The sequence below is a fragment of the Strix aluco genome, chromosome 4 (assembly GCF_031877795.1).
Source record: "Strix aluco isolate bStrAlu1 chromosome 4, bStrAlu1.hap1, whole genome shotgun sequence".
Lineage (NCBI taxonomy): Eukaryota > Metazoa > Chordata > Aves > Strigiformes > Strigidae > Strix > Strix aluco.
In genome coordinates this window covers 71,425,697-71,445,447 of record NC_133934.1, presented here as the reverse complement: position 1 = coordinate 71,445,447, position 19,751 = coordinate 71,425,697, and the positions used below count along the sequence as shown (strand labels likewise).

At 40.5% G+C, this 19,751-nt stretch overlaps 1 protein-coding gene across 1 annotated transcript in view; it reads right to left on the bottom strand.

Moving 5' to 3' along the window:
* The window catches only part of FGF2 (fibroblast growth factor 2), a 34,469-nt gene that overhangs the window by 5,746 nt on the left and 8,972 nt on the right, over window positions 1–19,751 (bottom strand). Inside the window, 1 exon segment of the mRNA XM_074823614.1 lies at window positions 6,362–6,465. Coding sequence (XP_074679715.1) covers window positions 6,362–6,465 — 104 coding nt within the window.

Sequence of the window (19,751 nt, the reverse complement as noted above, 5' to 3'; positions counted from 1 at the left end):
AAAGCTAATTCAAGTCTGCACTACAGCGCTCTGAAACAGTGGCAAGCCTGCACCTGTTTAAGATTTCTTAAAATTCAAAACTTCTAAAATAGTTTTAAGAAAAGATCAGGCCTGGCAAAGAGGTCTATTCCACAGAGATCAGGCATGCTCTACTAGTGTTCAGAAGTACATCTATGGAATCATTCTGTTTCTGGAAGTTAAGTCTTCAAAACCAACTCCACCTACATGGAATTAACATATAGGTTCACACCTACAAATAAAAAGGTTGTTCTTTACACAACAGGTAAAAGTTGAGCTATGGAGCTCCTTACCATAGGAAGTTTTGAGTTCCCCCAGCTTACATGGACTCAAGTCACTTTCAGACAAGTTGATGGAAGTTAACTGACATTTACTAAATAGGTAAGAGCCATTCTTGGCTGAGAAGGCCCCAGAGTTGAGGTTGGTTGGAGGCTGGCAGACCAATACTACGTACAGTACTCTGTACATCTTTTCTTCTACACTGCATTTGACCACGGTCAGATAGAAGATACTCCACTGCCTATGCAGCCCTCAAAAGGTAAGCCTGCCGTTAGCGAATACCAGGTGATGTACTTTCTTCTGCACACGGCAAAAACCACTGCTCCCTCGAGCTGGCCATACTGAAGAGAAAGTCTTCATTTTCAAATGATCCCGTTCCCATCAGTGAGATCACGTCGGGTGGACATTATCTATTGCAAGACTTTAACCCACGAATTTCCCTGGATGTTGTTACTGCCTCGGGGACTCAGAACCCAGTTAACTTAACTAGGACTAGTATTTATAGCTGTTCATAGTCAACTGGAAACAGGAAAATTTATTCACTTCCTGAAATTCACCACATGATTCCTTGTATCGAAAATGTAAGAGGACATACAAACAGCTTCAAGTAAGGTCTCATTCTGTAGGAAGAGGATCACTGTTGGTGGTTAACTGCATTTATCCCAAGGCATATTCACAAAGGCAGAAGCCCTGTCTCTCATAGCGGTCACAGCGCAAACCCGCCTGCAGAACCTGCGCTTTAAGCAAGAGAAAGTATTTTCTCAAATACAAAGATGGCAGAAGTTCAACACCACAGGAACTTACGGGGGGGAGGGGCACTTTCTTTTCATACACACCATCTATCAGTCCATCGATTCAGTCATACCCCTTTACCCAGAAAATTTTTGGGAATGCCACAGGAGAAGAAAAGCTAGCCATTAAAAAGAAAGCATATAAAATCTTGGAGAGGACACAGGGAATGTGAAGCAATTCCCTAAATGATCAGGCTACTCTTTGTTACAATCTTCTGTTAGTATTCATGAATACCTAAAGTGAGCTTGGAACAACTAGACTTCATACAGTATGCACAAAAACATACAAGTGAAGAATAACTCCTCATATATGCCAAGTTTGTGTAGCTACAAGCAATTAAATCATTCAAATGCAGTCTGGAATCAAGTAATCTGTCTCCAAACATATGTCTCCAAATAGTTTTTTCCTCCACTTCAACCATTTTCAGATATTAATTTTGGTTTCTAAGGAAAATAACTTCTTATAAGAGAAAATCCACATGCAAATTCTCATTTCTTTAACTCACTAATATTTTTACATTTCAAATAGCAGAAATCAAATTAACAATTTTCACATGATTTGTATTTTGAATAATCTTTCTCAAGATAAATCATATTTTAATGCCTTTTGTTCCGGCAATGTGAAAACAGATGCATTAATCATCTCAAGCCAGAGATCCAAGCCTGAAATGGATTACAGCAGCCTTAAGAGGGCACAGAAAACGTATAAAGAAAAGCAGCATTTAAGAACAAAAACTTTAAGCAGAGTTTAGACAAGTTCAGTACGATTGCCCAAGCTGGAAATTCTGGCGAAGAGACCATTGCAGCTGGCTCACACCTCGCTTTCGCCTCCTGCCCAAAGCGGTGGCACTTCTGGAAGCGCTGAGGCACGCGGGCGTCACAGGCGCCGGGGAGACACCGGGCAGAGCACAGCCTCCGAATGCCGCAGCACCCCGTTTCTCTAGGCACCCTTCCCTGGCAATCCCTGTCGGGTGAGGCTGTGGAGCTGGGAAGGTAGATCAGCTGCCTAACACCAGTGGGAACCAAGTCTTTGTGACCTCCACTAGGAAGGAAATGGCTTCCAGTGCGCCCGTTGTGAATTTAAGTGGCCACTACAAGACCCCATGTACAGATAAAAGGCAAATTCGCACCACCCCTTCTCCTATGCACTAAATCCACAAAGTAAACACAATCACAACTCAAAGAAATGCATTGTTTTTACTTAGGCTTCCTCATATCTCTCAGGTTTAAAAACTAAAACAGATTAAACTCTTCCAACAGATTTTCAAGCAATTTATGGGTGTTACAAAAAATAATCAAAAAAGGGTGAGAAAAGAAAAAGATAGGTAAAAGAAAGAGAAGTGGTGGGTTTTTTTACATTCATAAAAGTATTTTGAAAGGTGCCATGCAATTTACTCCGGACGCTCAAGTCCTTAATTCTCCACAAACCATACGTGATACCAGGGCTTTCCTATAGTATGTTGACAATGTAAATATTTTGACATAAAAGTGAACATTTGATAGTTCAGGCTTCATGAACTATGTATTCCTTAACATCTGCCAAAGGCGACATTTCGGAAGCTGGACGGCTGTCCAGCAGGAGTAGGATGCCAGCCACTGCGTTGTGAACTTCAGCCCTGGTAAAACCCCAGATATCAATGGGTTTTTTAAATACACTTTGGTCTAGGCTGCATTCAAAGCAGTGATCTGGCAGCAAAAGCGTTCACAGCACATCATGAAATACCTGAACTCCACAGCCCTCCGTGAAAAGGATAAAGGAAGGGAAAGTACTTTGGGCAGTGGTGGGGAGCGAGCGCCACTCGGCGCCTGCCCTGCCACCAGTCAGCGTTTTGTCTGCTGCCAAGCAAGACCTCCATCCAGAAGAAGTCTGAGCAACTAAATAAAGCACTGAGTGCAGGAATTTTTAACGCTGGCAACGTTGGTGGTAGCCGCGCCTGTACTACGGTCTGCTGTGTGCCATGCTGACAGTAGCCAAACCGCAACGACCGCCAAAATCCTCAAGGTGATTCACCCAGGGCAGATTGACCAAAAGAGGCAGCAACTTCCTGCGACAAAGCTCCTCCTCCCTTATTTGCACGGCCAAACACCACCCACCGATTGATTTTTCAGTGCAAACTGCATCTGCCTTTAGTATCACATTATGCCAATTAACTAGTTTTGACATTTTGGACTCAGATGGGGAATTAAAATTCCTCAAGTTTGTTCATTCTCAAAGCTGAAACCAGAGGGTTAACCTGTAACTACCACAGCAGATGGAGTATGACCCGAGAATGATGATGATCATATTTAGCCTGCTCTACCTATGAAAAGGCCAGGAAATGAGGTTATTCTCACAAATATTCTTGTATCACAATTTTAATCCATAACATCAAAAGAGAAGAATTTCTCTTCAAGTCAAGCCCTTCAGTCGGGCAAAACCTGTCTGGTCATAGCAAAACCACATAAGCATGACAGACAGAATGAACAACTTGTATCTTTAAATGATAAATTATTTCTCATGAAATATAAAAGTGCAATTCTTCCTTTCATGGTAAATTCTGAGAAATTTCTTCATGAAATGAAATAAAACAGAAAAAGTTTAATTCCATAAAGTGAAAATATTTCATTATTATAGTTAAATGAAACTGGAAAGTCAAAATTAACTATAATACCCATGTCACAAGTAAAATGTTTCAATTCCTCCATCAAAAATGTGATGGAACAGATACATTTCTGCACAAATATTTTTAGTTAAAACAGCATTTTCCAAAGGGAGGTTCTGACTAGCTGCATTAACAACCAGCCACTTCCTCCAGCAACTGAACTGGTAAAGATTACCTCTTCCCCACAACAACTGAGTCTGTTAGTAAACAGAGCATGAAACTTGCTAAATTAAAAGCCGTATCATCCAGCTTTCAACACCATGCGATCCACTGCACCACCACCCAAATCACCAGTGTAAGCAGGGATACGCAGGCTACGCAATAAACCATTTTGCAAAACCCAATTGGAACCAACTATAAAGACATGTCTCGACAAAGTTTAATTACAAAAACATCCAACTAGATGAAAAACAGGACTGAATAATAATTAGCGAAAGTATTTTTGAAGATGTTGATGTATTTCTAAAGCAAGGACAATAAGGAAATTGAACCTTGACACTGAAAAGTAATAAAAACGAAGAAACAAAACAGATGTTAAAAAGGACAGAATAGCACTTGAGTCACTAGTGGATTAGAGAACTAAATAGGTGTTCAGAAATCAAAGTTCCATAATGTTTTAGAAGAAATAAGATACAAATTCATGTGCACTGACGAGATCACTTCACCACAAAGATTTCCAGCATATGCTCAATGCTCCCACTGAAACACAACACTGCTCAAACTGAAGAAGAAATGCTGGCAATTAGGAACAGTTTCATGAATGTGTTTATAGGCAGAAAACAGTAGAAGCACAACTGGCCACAAACTGTTGGAAGTCATAGTACAGAAATCCTCATGGAAAAAACATTGCCTGAGCTGCAGAAAACAATCGTGAGATTGCAGAAGTATTCATTAGGCTGGTTGGAGAACAAAATCTTAAGAGTGGAGAGTTTTCACCTATGAATAGCAAAAATGAAGAGCTGTAGGAAGTAGTGTTTGCAATAAACACGATTCAAGTAATACCCAGTTCCAGAAACAAAGCAAAACAAATGTTTTGTAAGCTCAAGCAAGAAGCACAAAGTGACACAACTTCACCAGATTTTGAGAAAGTAATTCCGAATGAATGGCAGGTACCTTCTAAGCACATTGCCTTAAAAGAACTAAGCAGATAAAATTGCTGCATATAGCTGCACAGGAAGCGTGTTCTACAACCAAAACCCACCATGCAACAGTAGGTTGGAAATCCCAAAAATAAACACACCCAAGTGCTTATAATTTTACAAATGGTGCTAAATATCCTATTTTGACCATTCACTGTCGCTCAGAGTAAGGAGAGCAATTTGAACGGGAAGCCGCACCAGCGCCACAGGAAATTCCCAATTATCCTTAATTCAAGAATAGCACAGTGGACTACTCACATTTTCTTCAACTGAGCTGTCACACGATATCTGAGTAAATAATGCTGTAACTTGAAACAGGTTCTTTAACTGTACTCACAGGCGTAAACAAAATGGGCTTCCTGGAGCCAGAGACACACGGTGCCGAGGAGCACACCAGGGATCCTTGCTCATTTAAAACTGCTGAAGGGGTTTGTTTGCCTTCAGATTAATTTCATTTAGGCAGAGGCAGAACTGAGGGGAATCAGAATTAACTTCTGCAGCCCTTGGCACGGGTCTTTCATTAGCTGCAGTTCAGCTGGGGTTAGAAATTCACTTTATTATTAACACCTGTTACTGTTGGGGACTTGCAGCTGAACAGGGCTGTGTTCAAGATACTAAAGCATCAGAGATTATTTCAAACTGAAATTCTAGTAGGATGTCCTAAGTGGTACTTCACAAGTGCTAAAAGTTTGCACTGAAGGTTAAAAATACAGATGAGAGATTTACAGTGTCTACGTCTCATAAGCAAAATGAATGTAACTGCAGCTCTTAAAGCATAATGTATAATCTAGCTCTAGGAGACCTTATTAACTTTCAACGTCTGCTAAACATACTGGCTTTAAAACACAGTTAAAAATTAAGCTCATACCAATAAAATGCATGGAGTTTAAAACTAGTCTCATTAGAGACTAGTTTAATTTACCTACATTTAATAACTTATTTTAATTTTATCATCACATTTTCAAAAACACTATTCTTGCCAGTTTTCTAGTTTGAAAGTATACATGACCAAAAAAACTTGAGTCTCTACAAAGTGGAAAATGAGAAAACAATGTATACAGATTACTATCAAAACCATAAAAGTCAAAATTTTTAAAAAAATGGCTTTACTTACTACTTCAAAAGGGTCTTTAAAATCACTTTATGTGAAAGTGGAAAAAATTACTCATGGGTGGTAAAAAAGGGAGACACTTTATCTTCATTTGTTCTTACAATTTCCTTCTATACATGACCACTATGATTTTTCTCTCTCAGGCCATTCCAGTTAAATTTTGCAGCTTCTAGGTGAGGGCAGACATGCCATCTCTTCCTAGTTCATAGTTCAATTAATTGACAAAAGTTGTACAAAGCTAATTTCTCCCTGATAAATCACACACAAAGAAGCTGAGTAAGTTCTGCTGGAGATTACTCAAAACAGAGTGAGGAGAGGACCCACCAATACAGATAGACACATACAGAGATAAACGTTAAAAAAAAAAAAAAAGCTGCTTACCAACGCCAGCAATCTGCCATCCTCCTTCATAGCCAGAAAGCGATTTGCACTTACACCTTTGATTGACACCACTCCTCTTTCTTCTGCTTGAAGTTGCAGTTTGACTGTGAACAAAAAAGACAAAAGTAAATTTTGACAGCCATCATGATATTTCAGCCCTTGACAGTGACACCTACTGCTTCAAACCTAAAACCAAAGACAGCCTGTGCTTCAGCTTTCAGTGAAGATAGTAAACTTTCAACCTCTAGCTTTCTGATCACATTTTTCATCAAAGAAAATGCTTATTACAAAGTAAAATTTCAATTTGCTTATTTGCTTATTACAAAGCAAATTTCAATGATAAGCATGAGTTATTCTTCTATACACACACACAAAAGCAACACAAAACACCATAAAATTCCTTGAAGGATCACTTATGGCATGGTCAACTGCTCATAAAAAATGGAAATTTTTCATGGCAATGTTCTTAACGGAGATATTTCTTAATGTTCACAGAACAGCATCGGACACTGAATGCCTGCAGCTCCATACAGCTAGACTGTCAGCGAGACATGATTAAAGACCATCCAAGACCATATCTCTCCCTAAATGTTCTAGCAGTTCCAAACAGGAAAGTATCAATTAGTTTCCATCATACATCCAACAAGTGGTTAGAATAAACAAACAGAAAGAACTGCAAACGTGGATGAGGATAGCAAAGACAGAAGAAATGGTGTTATACAAATTAGAAACATGAAAAGTGGGATTATTTAAATCAATTATTTTTAAAAAAAACACAGTCTTTTTTTTTTTTTTTTTTTAATCTGTAAGGTCACATCACATAGCTTTTAGCTACTGCCTGTGAATTAACACAAAGTCTAAACTGATTTTTCTAGCCACAAATCACATCCAGCAGTTTAGAGTAACATACAAATGTTTTCCCCTTTGCCTACGGCTTGTTTCAAGCTATAAATATATAAAGCAAAAGTGGCCTCCACCTAAATCCAGAACTGCTATCTGCTTTTTTTCTTATTATTTCTTCCCCAATTGCATTCCAAACAAGTAATGAATCAAGTCTTTAAGTGCTTAAAACAGTAGAGCCAGGACTTGTGCTGCATTTCAGCCTAACCTTAACAGAAGCATCTGTGACACTGTACCTCAAAGTTCAGGTTTTTCAATCATTAGCTGCACAGGATGGGGAATACTACAATACAAGAAACTACACCAAATACCATAGAAAAGTCCACCAGACACCTTCTACATGACTTAAGTATTTGCGGCTCAGAAGAAATCTAAACACTGCTAGAACTGGTAAAACCAAACACAACCATTTCAGTAACAATAGCACACAAGAAACTGAATCTCCCCAAATCCCCAGGTTTTCCTCGATTCTGGATGGCCATTATTTCCAGTGAAACCTGCACCTGCAAACCCTCTCACTTAAAAAAGAGCAATTAAAGTGAAATTTAGTTCCACTAAAGGGGAATTTTAAGAGCAACTATACTTCCAAAACAGGAAGTGAGATCATTGCAACACAAGCATCAAAAATGAGGAAGAGATGAGAAACAGCTTCTCACCTTCTTGGGATGTACAAAGACAAAGAAGACTTTCGCCAAAGAACTGCAGCAGCTAAAGAAGGAGCAAGCAGGATGTCACAAGCTGGTACTGGTTATGTGTCCATCAGGTATCCGAACGAAGGATATGACTCATCTGGTGCAAGACTATCGGTGTTTCCAAAAATGAACCAGACTGGAACTTCTCCTTCCTTCTGCTTGCATCCCAGAAATTATTTTGGGAATTAGTTAAAAACATTTTCTATCTGAACACACTATACAGAGATCTGACCATGACAAAAGCCCAGCTAGAGGAACCAACAGCTGTGCTCCATTCACTCAAAAGTACTCAGCCAGGGACTTGCATCAGTTTGTGTTTGCCAGTTTCTTTCTTTGAAGGGCTGGTGACAAACATACCTGGTTCTGTACAGTAACACTGGTGTTACAGCTTAGTGGGCAAAGTCTGATGGGCAATACTGGTATGCATCATCTCAGACATGGGCTTCATTCACCTACCTGCTTTTGTGGAGTATACAGTTTGTTTCTATTTAATTATGCCGTTTTAAAAATCTTGACCCTTTAAGCTACCAAAATAAAAGCTTGAAGTGACTGTAAATTTTGGAGCAGGAGCATCTCTTGAGATTCAGAGGGAGGTTGCTGCTTATTTAGCTTTTTGTTGTGGGAGAAAAAGAGATTTTTGCAATACAAATGAAAACCTTCTTGGTTTATTTCTGTTGCTCCTAATCACGGGACTGAGGAAATTCCAACAATAAGAATACCAGGAACTTGAAACCTTTATGATAACTGCTGCAAACCCTTTTTTAAGCATTAAAATTATATCATCTGATTTTTTTCCTAGATACAGACAAACATCAGTAAGAGTTGCTCATAAATCCACTTTGTATATACAACTGAAGCCACATTAATACAAATGCTGCACTCTAAAGAAGGTAAAATGGTTTCTTATGAATTAAGTGTCTGTTGCCATTTTGCACAAAGAAGAAAAAAGACAAACCCTCTCATAATTCACTAACAAGACTCCAGACTTCCAAGGAATACAGAAACCTCTGTCATCATATAAAGTTAGGTGGAATGTTTAATTTCATCCCAGAATCAAGTATCCAAAATACAGTCCTCCCAATTTATTAGGCCAAAATCAGACTTGTGAATAGCTTCAAAAACCTTCAGTGCAACTCCTTGCCCTCTGGGGAAGCAAGAATGTGGAGAAGTGCTCTGGGCAGGGACTGGGGGAAATGGACTTTTGAGATGTGCCCAAGAATACAGCTTTCACCACACACTTAACAAGAAACAGCTGTGTGAAATATCTAAAAAGTAATATTAATTACTGCAGTACAGATTTACTATGCTTCGTGATTTTCTCTTGACCAAAAAAAGCACACCAACTCCTACAGCATCATACCAGGCCAGAAGTTCAGATTCTGTAAAAACAAACTTTTAGTAAAGGTTTTTAAGGCCTGTAGAAATATCGTATAGTTTGGAGAAGCTGTGAAAAGTGTTACTCTTTAAAAAGGAAAAAAAAAAAATTTCCTGCAGAGTTTGAAAAGTGCTGCAATACTGAAAGCCCCAAAAGCAAAATCGGCTTCACTGGATTTTCCTCTCCAACTCAAAAAACACGTGAATAAGCAAAGCCAGAATAGTACTGTAAGTTTTTCAGGTTCCAGCGTTATTTTATGGCTTTATTAATGCAGGGTAAGTATACAATTCAGCCTTACTAATCAAACACATTTTGACTGTGCAATCATCACAAGAAGCAACAATTTTAGGTTTACCTCAATGCAACTTGGTACAATCAGTCATAAGAGAAATCTAACACTTGACACAAATGATCCACATCTTTTGCAGCCTTTAGGTCACCAATAGCAATAGTTCAGACACAGGCCATCATTTCAGATCTACTTGTAAATGCTTGTCTTCAGCATACTTGAACCTCAAAACCAGATCCATGAAAGTAAACTAATTAAGAAGTCTGTAATCCAAAAAAGTAGCAGAGATTGTTGTGAAACAGCTAATTAACAAACTGAGGGCCAAAAAGGCACATTTTCCCAGTTATTCTGGCAGTCCTCTGGGAGGGGCCCCTCCAGCACGGCAGTTTGTTATTGCACTGTGCACATTCTTAGCATGCCCTTTCATTTGTGATGAAGGCCAAGTGCAAGGCTATGGTCGATGCCTGCTGGTTTTGTGACAACAGAGAACTCAAGCACACTGAGCAAGCATTTTGAGGACTGAGGCTAAGTCACCACAAAGTTATGAAATGAAAAAATGTCCTATCCCAGTTATAACCTATGCAACCTTTATGCACTAACAACTAAAAAGGGCTCAGTAAATTTACTACTACTATTAAGACTTTCTTTTGTATCTGTTCATAATAAGCTGACGTATGATCATCTTCCTTTTTTCTGCCAAGTAAGAAGAAATTAAGTGCAAGACATACAAATTTAATTTCATGTCAGGGTAGAAACTTTCAAGAAGAAGGATAAAGCTGTATCTTTGGGAAGATATAAGAATGCTTAGAAAACATGAACAGAATAATGTTAAGGCACTGAACTATAATTCAGGAGATGGATTTAAACCTTCCTCTGACATAGACTTCTACTACTGTAAGAAAGAATTATAAAAGTATCCTAAATAAAATTCGTTTCAGCCACTTCCTTGTTCCTGTATTCAGCACAATCACAGATGTGTTACCTGAACAAATAAATCGCTTAACAAAATGCAATTTATGGGTTTACCAACACGGTCCATAATACTACAGCAAAGATTTTCCCAGAAGAAAAGATACCAAGCTCAGAAGCAGTCACCATTACAGCCCTCGGACAAACTGTACAGTTAAAAGTACAAAACCATATGTGGCATCATAAGTTGGAAAGAGAACAAGCCACATAAAGACAAAATTCTCAAACCGAAATTAAATTAATCAACGGGTATTTATAGTCTGCAGGAAAGATGGCATTCAACAAATCTTTAATCAGAAGGTGATTTTTTAAAACCTACCTGGCTCAAAATCAAGAAATGCCTTTAAACGTTCCAATTATAGGGAAAAGATACACAATATCTGACAGTACACGATGAGCAAATCTCTCCTTGCTCACCCTGCCCATGACATCAGGAGATCCCGTCACACTCTTCTCCTTGGCACCACGTTTTCCAATTCCTCTGTGCCATAATAAACACGGGAGTAAAGTCCCACTAGCTGTGCCATGGCCCCTCCTCAGTTAACCCACCCACACCCAGCAGCAGCACCACCATCCCTCAGGTAAGATCATAAAACTTAAAAGTGTTCAGCACAGGAAAACATGCAAATGTACAAATCACAATTTTTTAATTATGGGTCCAGAAATATTTTTTTTCAGTCATTCTGTTATGATAATGAGTCTTTCCTCAAGCTTTGCAAAAGGATTCCCATACCAAAAAAAAAGAATCACAAGCTGTTTGTCATCCTCTTGAACTGCAAAATGCTTTCCACAGGCAGACTGCGTCCAAATCCTGTCTCCAGCTGCTGAGAGCGGTGCATACCATTTCCAGAACATGGGAATTCTGCACCTTTCAGCAGCCAAGCCGAGAGAGCTCACTGAGACCCAGCTCTTCCATCAGGATCCGTGGCAACCTCTGCATCTCAACACAACAGTCGTAACAGAAAATGGTTTTTCACAGCAAGGTCAGTGACCCATAGCTGAGTCAAGATAAAGGGAAGACTAGATCCTGTGAAAATTCTGACCATGTTCATTTTCGATAGGACATGCAAAAGGAGTCCTAACTCAGCACCCATTTGTCTAACATTGTTAGAAGACGTGTGTATACACACATATATACAGCCTTCTGAAGCTGTAAGGGTAACCTTATGCTCAGAATTTCCAGATTTTGTTTTACAGTCATATGTCTTCTTGCTTATAACACCATCTACGTCTCTATATGGCAGATTATCCAAACTGCTACATTTACCTAAGGAGATGATCATTAACTAGGAAAACACATCACTTTGGATGTAGCTTGAGTGAGCCTACTATGCCTTCCAGCAGTATGAAAAAGGATGGGGGGGAACACTTTTTTTTTTTTCCCCCCACAATACATAGAGGCTGTATTAAGAATATGTATTCATTGATGTTTTGGCTGAAGAACAATACAAGCTACAGCCTAACCTGAATTTCCACTGAAACCAGTACAATTTGTGGCATTAAAGGATGTTGAACCACAGTGCAACATGCACCAAAACGCCTGGCAGAGAGTTTTGCCCATCTCCCACTACACACAGCCCCTCCTGGACAAATACAGCTGTCCTGTATATACACACAAATGCCCATACAACATGAACCTGGGGGGTTTTGCCAGCTTCCTTTCCCTTAACGCAGGAAATTTGCAGGTGCACTCATTCCAACAGTGACCCTCAGGCAGAGGGATTCTTACCAGCATCTGAAAGGCAGAATGACTAAACAGTCATTTTCCTTTTTGTTGTAAGACAATTTACAGAAGATCAACCCTCTTCAGGACCTGATGTATATATTAAACAGGTTCCACAGTTTTGGGTTTGATTTTTTTTTAGATCACGTCCTGATCCTGTGACACGTTAAACACCAACAAAACACTGACTGCACTGATGTGTTCATCCCCTGCAGCCAGCACAGCTCTGCAGGCACAGAATTCTGCATGCATTCGTGTCATATCAGTGGATTGCGGACGTAAAATCATAGTTACACATACATGACTATCCCTTTTTTACAGAGTATATGGTCGGGACAGATCTAGAAGTTGCAGGTTAAGCTAGACAGCATATTTGAGAGAGAGTTACAAATAGGCATTTATTTCATGATTTGGAGAGACTTTTCTAAGAATATGGAAGTTGAAAAGTGGTATTAAATAACATTGTGGTTGGCAAGGTTTCAGATTTCTGTTATGAACTGGATCTTCTCCACCTTTTCTTAAAGAGCTTAAAAAAGTATTTTCAATTCAGTTTTGCATATACCAGTGCAGAAAATAATTTTATGGACAAGTAGCACAACACAGACAGAAAAGATGCTAGCAAATGCAGAGCATACAGAAAACACGTACATTTTCCAAAAGTTCTTTTATCGCCCTGAGTTCTAGAACTGAAAAATTACATGCAGAATGAAAACCCTAAAGTCCTTTTACAGTTCTCCTAACCCACCAAAGCTTTTTAATGACCCAGACCAAATAATACTGTACTATCTTAAATGGTCCCAAATGGTTTCATTGTTCTGCATCATAAAGGGTTCAGCCAAAAATCTCCTTCAAAAATGGTTTATTTAGAAGATCTTGGCAAAATCTAACCACTTAATACTTAAGAAAAAGAGAGCTGCACATTTTGGAAGTTACTGCTGAGCTCGTACTACCTTTCTCACACACTCCCAGTCGGAGGTCCGTTGGCAGCGGCAGAGGAGCAGTGCCGCCAGCCTACTGCATCCCAAGCCCTCTGCCTGGGGCAATCGGTGTATGCGAAGCCACGTGCTGATACTTTACTCAGAGCAGCTGCCTTAGCCAAGATGTTCTGGGGCAGGAGTATGCCACAGTATCACTAAGGAAGAGGGAAAGCAAAGGTCATAGTGGGGAAAGAAAGGGACAGAAACACATTAAGAAACAATAAAAGAGAGACGTAAAGAGCAAGCAAGAGTGAAGACGGGGCAGGGTAAGTGTGCAGTACATGAAGGTGCTGTACTGGAGCATGAGGCAAACTCCCACACCTCAAGTAGATGGAATTTGAGATGTATTAGCCAAATGGATTCATAAAATCCCTGTTTTCCTGCTCTTCCACAAGGAAATGGGAAATCTAACCACTGTATCAGAGAAACCCTAAAAAACCAACCACCAACCATGAGCTTTGGATACACTTACACAACAAATAAAGGTATGATTAAAGCCTAATCTATACTGCCACTATAATCTACCTACTAAAGATCCCTACCAACAGACTTCAGTGTGGAGTAAAACCATTAGTACCCAGCCACAGTTTCAGAATCACACAAAATTCAGGTCAGAAGGACCCGATCTAGTCCAGTCTCCTGCTCAAGGGTCTCCATCACTTCACAGTGAAAACCCTGCTACCACATTTTTGCTCCTGTCAAGTGTCCATGCAAGCTAAATCAAAGCTCACAAGGGTTCACTGATGTTTCCTGCAGTCACACCTCTCACTGCCGAAAGGCACAAGCACAGTGCCCCACGCACACATACACAGGCTGCTTTCACGCTCTGCAGAGTTTTCCCACCACACCAAAATGCTGCTCTCCCAGGGCAGGACCACACAACCTGGATATCCACTTTCAGTACCTCCATCCTTCCCTGCAGGACCCCAAACGCCGCCCTGAATACCCCAAGACAAGACACCAGCATCGTTACACAACCTACCATCTGCACACGCAGCAGCTCTTCGCTGCTCTGCCTCTCACTTAAACAGCCTTCTTAAGGCAGTAGGAAAGAAAAGCCCTTTTCATGACTGTAACATCACTATCAACTCCCTGCAAGAACGTGATGTGAAATACAACATTTTACCAAGAAGACTCTGGGCCCAAAAACACTGATCAGCCAATGCTCCAAGACACTTTTTGGAGTTTGTGAACTTCAACAGCAAACACGTAACTTACCCAGACACTGCAACTAACAAAGCAGCTTATGGACCCTGAAAAGAGAGGAGGAATCTGATAGTATTTCAAACCCTGCTTTCACTAACATATAGCCACTTTATTTGAATGAAAAAGGTCATTGGCAAAACACCTCTCACTCAGTTTATAAGAAGGGAGAGTTTATGTACCCCCTGAAAAATCCCAGGCTGCACGTCTCTGGATCAATGACTGGTGTTACTACAGTCTCTGCTGTGGAAAAGCTAAACTCCAGCCAAAGGCTCAGGGCCCATCTCCAACATATTTGCAGAGGCCCCGTAAGGAAAATCCTTCCATGAGGCCCCCGAATGACACTGCGGCGAAGCTTCCCATCACTCGTCCTCCTGCACCTCCATGCCCACAGAAAACAACAAAGCAGCAACTATTTTGCAGTCTCACTGCTACAGAGGTGGATCACCTCTGGAGGGAATAAGTATCAGAAATGCAAGGAAGTTCACAAAAAAGGGGTGCAAAAATAAGAATCAACAACACTTTGCTACATTCAACACCCTACGACTGAATTTCCACTCCTGCATGCTCTATGGCTGAAGTTGGCTGACTCCTTCATGCTTGGGGGCAATATCTATTCCCAGCCAGGTGTCCAGGCAAGACACACAGAGTGGGGCATGCTTGCTCCACGCCTAATATAATAAATCCTCCCAAACCCAAGGGCTGGTTCATCAAAGAGACACATGCATGTATACACACACTCACAGATTAATAGCCCCATTTCGGTATTTCCAGAGGCAAAGCTGCCCACTGGGTCAGATCCAAACCCCAGTCCACAAGCTGGTGATGCCTACTGTAACTTATCTGTAGGAATTAGAAACATCTTTGGCTCTCTCCCTCTCACACATCTAGTCTCTGACACTTTTTGATGTCTCTTTCTCAAAGACATATTAACACCTTCTGCTAACTGGTAAGCTTTGCATCGAAGTACAAGGCATCCCTAGTCTTGAGACTGCAAACACGAAAACAACTCTTTGCTCACTTTTATACGCTCGTCAAAAAACAACTGTGCCATCGCCAGAGTTGCTGAAGTACATGCTGCCTAAAACCTGCAACACGTGCGGGGGAGAAAGGAGAAACATTGGAAAAACAGCAAGCAAACCTTAGCAGAAGAGGTGGTCTTTTAATAAACAAAAACCACAGAACGGCAACAAAAACAATCAAGCAAATGAAGTGTCACACGGAGAAATAGTGAGTCACACTGCCGTACAAAGGCACATTTCTTTGCTTTTGCATGACAACATTGTAAGTGTATCTTTTTCCTTCTTGCCAGCCAGAGGCATAAAACCACTCGCAGACAGACCTAGGTCTTTAAAACGTAAACATCTACAACAAAAACATACACTTCTTAAATATGAACACTTCAAAAAGTTCTGGTTACACTTAAGAGTAAACCCAAGGCTTTAAACAGAATAATAACTTGTGTAACTGCTTAAATATCAACCAGCTAACCTAGTCTACCACATAACATGGACATTCACAGATTTTAAGAGTTTTTATCTTAAGTAGTACAAATACTGAATACAATGAAAATTATTTCCCTATTCAGGTTCTCCATCTAGTCTCATTTATATCTTGTCCTCAATTCCTACAAATATCCACCTCTACCTAACATATACCTATCACACTGGGAATCCTCCCCAGGAAACACTGATTACCAAATACACAGCATCCTCAAATGCTCCCTATAAATTTCATGTAAAGCCAGTAAAGTCATCCTGCAGAAAAACGATTTCAGAATAATGTGACATACAACATTTCTAGCAAGAGTCTGGCTTAGCGTTCCTTGCCTATGTGTCCGCGTTTAAAACACACAATTACATGTCTCCATTTCACAAGCTGGCATAAACTGGTGATCAAACGTCATCAAGTTCTTTAAAAGTTAAAAGCACTACAGTTTCTGCATTCTGCTTACAAAACACAACTTGAGTATTTTGTGCTGCTGAGTAAAGTAAACAGCGATTGCTTGGCATTACATAAGGATTTCAAATGCCAGAAACTGCAAGTACACCATCGGATAAAATTCTTCTAAATACCTAGCTGCCACACTGCTTGCAGTCTCCTTGTCATTGCAGATGAGCTGACTGCATCATTTAAAGTCAAGAGGGCAAAACCAAGCAGAAAAGATTACTAACTTTACCAGAGAAGAACATTCTTCACTGGATACAGGTAATAAAGCCTAGTCTCCAAGCTATTGATACCTTTTACCCCAAATTCTTGGTTTAGAACAATGTTTAAGGGTTTCCTTATCAAAACAATGAATGCATGTTCACACATTTTTTAGGACTTTTCCCAAAGGACTTTACTTAACTAGGACAAGGTAATCCATCATGTTTCTTTCAACTGCTTTCACTTCATTTAGTATTCACTAAAGTAAATCGCAGAATAACCACTTTCGTTTGTTCACCTTTAGAACAAAGCTGATGCAACTGTTTAGCCGACGTAATGGTGTCACTGTCCAATATCAGAAGGTGCGTACAGAACTTGAAGAATTGAAGCTCTTTGTTCACCACGCATTCACTAATCTCTTTACGACCTGTTTTTCACTTGCAGCAAAATAAACGTGCAAAAAAACAGGGACAACCTGAGACAAGCCCAAAAACATCACTTCAGAACACAGAGAAGATAAAATGTATCATTTTTAAAAGGTATTTTTAGTGCTCCTTCAGGCATAACTCACGCTATTCAATAGTCCACAGTACTGTCAGAGCAGAAACAGATTTGATGAGATGAAAGGAAAAGGCTGCCAGAGCAGTGGTGAGAAATTGCCGACCCATAAGCTTAACAAGCCTTAGTGTCACAGTTGAAAAGGAAAAGCAGGATTTTAGAAATATCAAGAAGAATCAGCAAATTGGATTTCAAGAGAGTCTGAAGCACAGCGGTGAAAGAGGAACTGGGTCAGGCACCCAGCGTGCCAGGGAGATGGCATAGTAGACAAGAGGAGGAAGAAAACAAGCTGATAAGGAGAAGTTCCTATGAATTAAGTTGCCCTTTAGGGTTGATTGCTCTTAATCTGGCCAAAAGTTAAGAGACAGTGACTATGCTGCGTTTGCATTTCCCCCATCTCCAGTACCAATGAAACTGAACTAACCACTGAGTCTTTAATAAATATTTTTTCAGAAAGTCAACAAAAAAACCCCAATCAAAATCCATACACATGCACACACCCTATTTCACTGTGGTGCCTGTCCACCTCATTTACTGCAAGGACAATGCAAAGACAGCATTAAGCCAGGAGACTTACTTCATCCTCTATCTATTTCGTCCCCTTTCATCAAGCTGTGTAACCTCCCTATGCTGACATTCACATAATGCATCCACGGGGAACAGCACAAGCTGCAGTGAAGGACAACAGCTGTCAATCACTGCTGACCCACAACAGTGGTGAACCACAGTCTTCACAAAAAGGCTCTGATCTGCTTTTGAATGCAGCCTCCCTTGAGTATAAAGAGTTCTTGTTTGTACAAAACCAAATTCCCTAATACCAAAAAATAAAATGCACAGTGCATTTTTAGGCTTTCCTTCAAATATCTGGGTAACACTGCTCACTTTTACAGCCCACTATGATCCCTCTGAGGAGGCAGACAGAATACACTGCAGGACCCAGCCTGTACTGGGGAGCCAAGAACTTGGGTCTGCAGGACCACAGAGAGAGGGATCAGGCTGTAGTCACTTCCCCAGCTTCCAGCTCGCTGAATAAAACCCCACTGCTTATTCTGAATACCTTCGAACCATACTAAGAAGGGACATAAGCACTTTCCTGACAACAAAGGAGACACCACAGAATCTGCAGCTTGGAAGAACCTACTTGGCTCTCTGCTGCTTCAGCCAGACCATTACGAGTACTCGCTATTCTGGTTTAAATCTATTTGCTGGTTTAAATCACACTGCTCCAGACTTCACTGCAAGAACATGCTCCTGAAGTATTCCACGGCTACAAGCACCAGCAATCGCACTGCCTCGCCTTACGCCACATAAAATCAGCAGGCAGGCCAGACACCTCTCTCTCCTAACAGCATTTTCTCCTAATATAGCATCACATGGACATAATATAGTATCACATGGACAATACTGATCCATGTTACTAAAGCCTGATCACTGAAACTCAGCCTTATTTTGAGACACCTTCCTCTGCTCTTCAGCATCAAATTCTAACACCTTGCAATCACTGGTAGTGGCTCAAGCACAGATAATTAAACATTCTGGAAGGCATTACTTCCTGAAGCAGTAAAGCAAGCAGTAGGTTAGGACTGAAATAAATTAAAACTGGCACCATGGGACAGTTCTGTAGACCTCTTCAGCTTTGAGAAATTCCTGCATTTCTAAGGACACAAGCACTTCAGGTCTTTTTCCTCAATTTTCCTGAATGAACTACATTACTGTCAGTAAAACATCCGTAGTGACTCTGTAAACATCTGTAAAACCACAGAATTAATCCTTCATATTTACATATTCAGAGGCACGGCATGTCTAGCTATTCATCCCAATCGCTCCATTACAGTTGGACAAACCCAATGAACTGAATCCATATACTGTTTCCTAGAAACTGCTCAGCCTAACAAGTCTGTGCAGCAGGATATCCCAGGTGACTTCCAGACAGAGATGACAGCCTCTCTCTGTACATCCTCTCTATGGTCCTCACTGGCTGCTTCTCCACACTAAAAAATGCTCTCATTTTTTTATCCATCCCTGTTGCCACAGGTATCAACAGGACTTAGTGAAGTATTGCATAAAACCACTCTACAGCTGTGGTTCTGTTGGTTCTCTACATCCAGAAATCTCAAGTCTCATTACTGGTCTTCCCAGAGTTGTGGGACTGTACTAACACTCATTGTAATATGGTCCTAAAATTACTATTCTAACCTGAAATGTAACATAGGTGACAACTGCATGGACTCTGTCTGTTCATCCTCTTCAAGACACCCATCAAGGAAGACATCGTGTCTTGTCCTGCATTTTACAGACGAGACGGTTCAGGACGTGCTACCACAAGACAGGCAGTGACTAGATCTGCTGGAAAGGGGCAGTTCCTGTCCCTCCATCCCATGCTCCTACCACCTCCCTCACATCAGCTCTGGCACTTTTCTTGACATCTCAGTGAGCTGCTTCAATGCATTAAATCAATCAGAAACTAATGCAGTGGAAGAGGGAGTGAGGGCAAATGTTTTCCTGCCAATTCAGCAAACCAATCTGTCCTTTTGCTGAACTCGGTGCTAGAGGTGG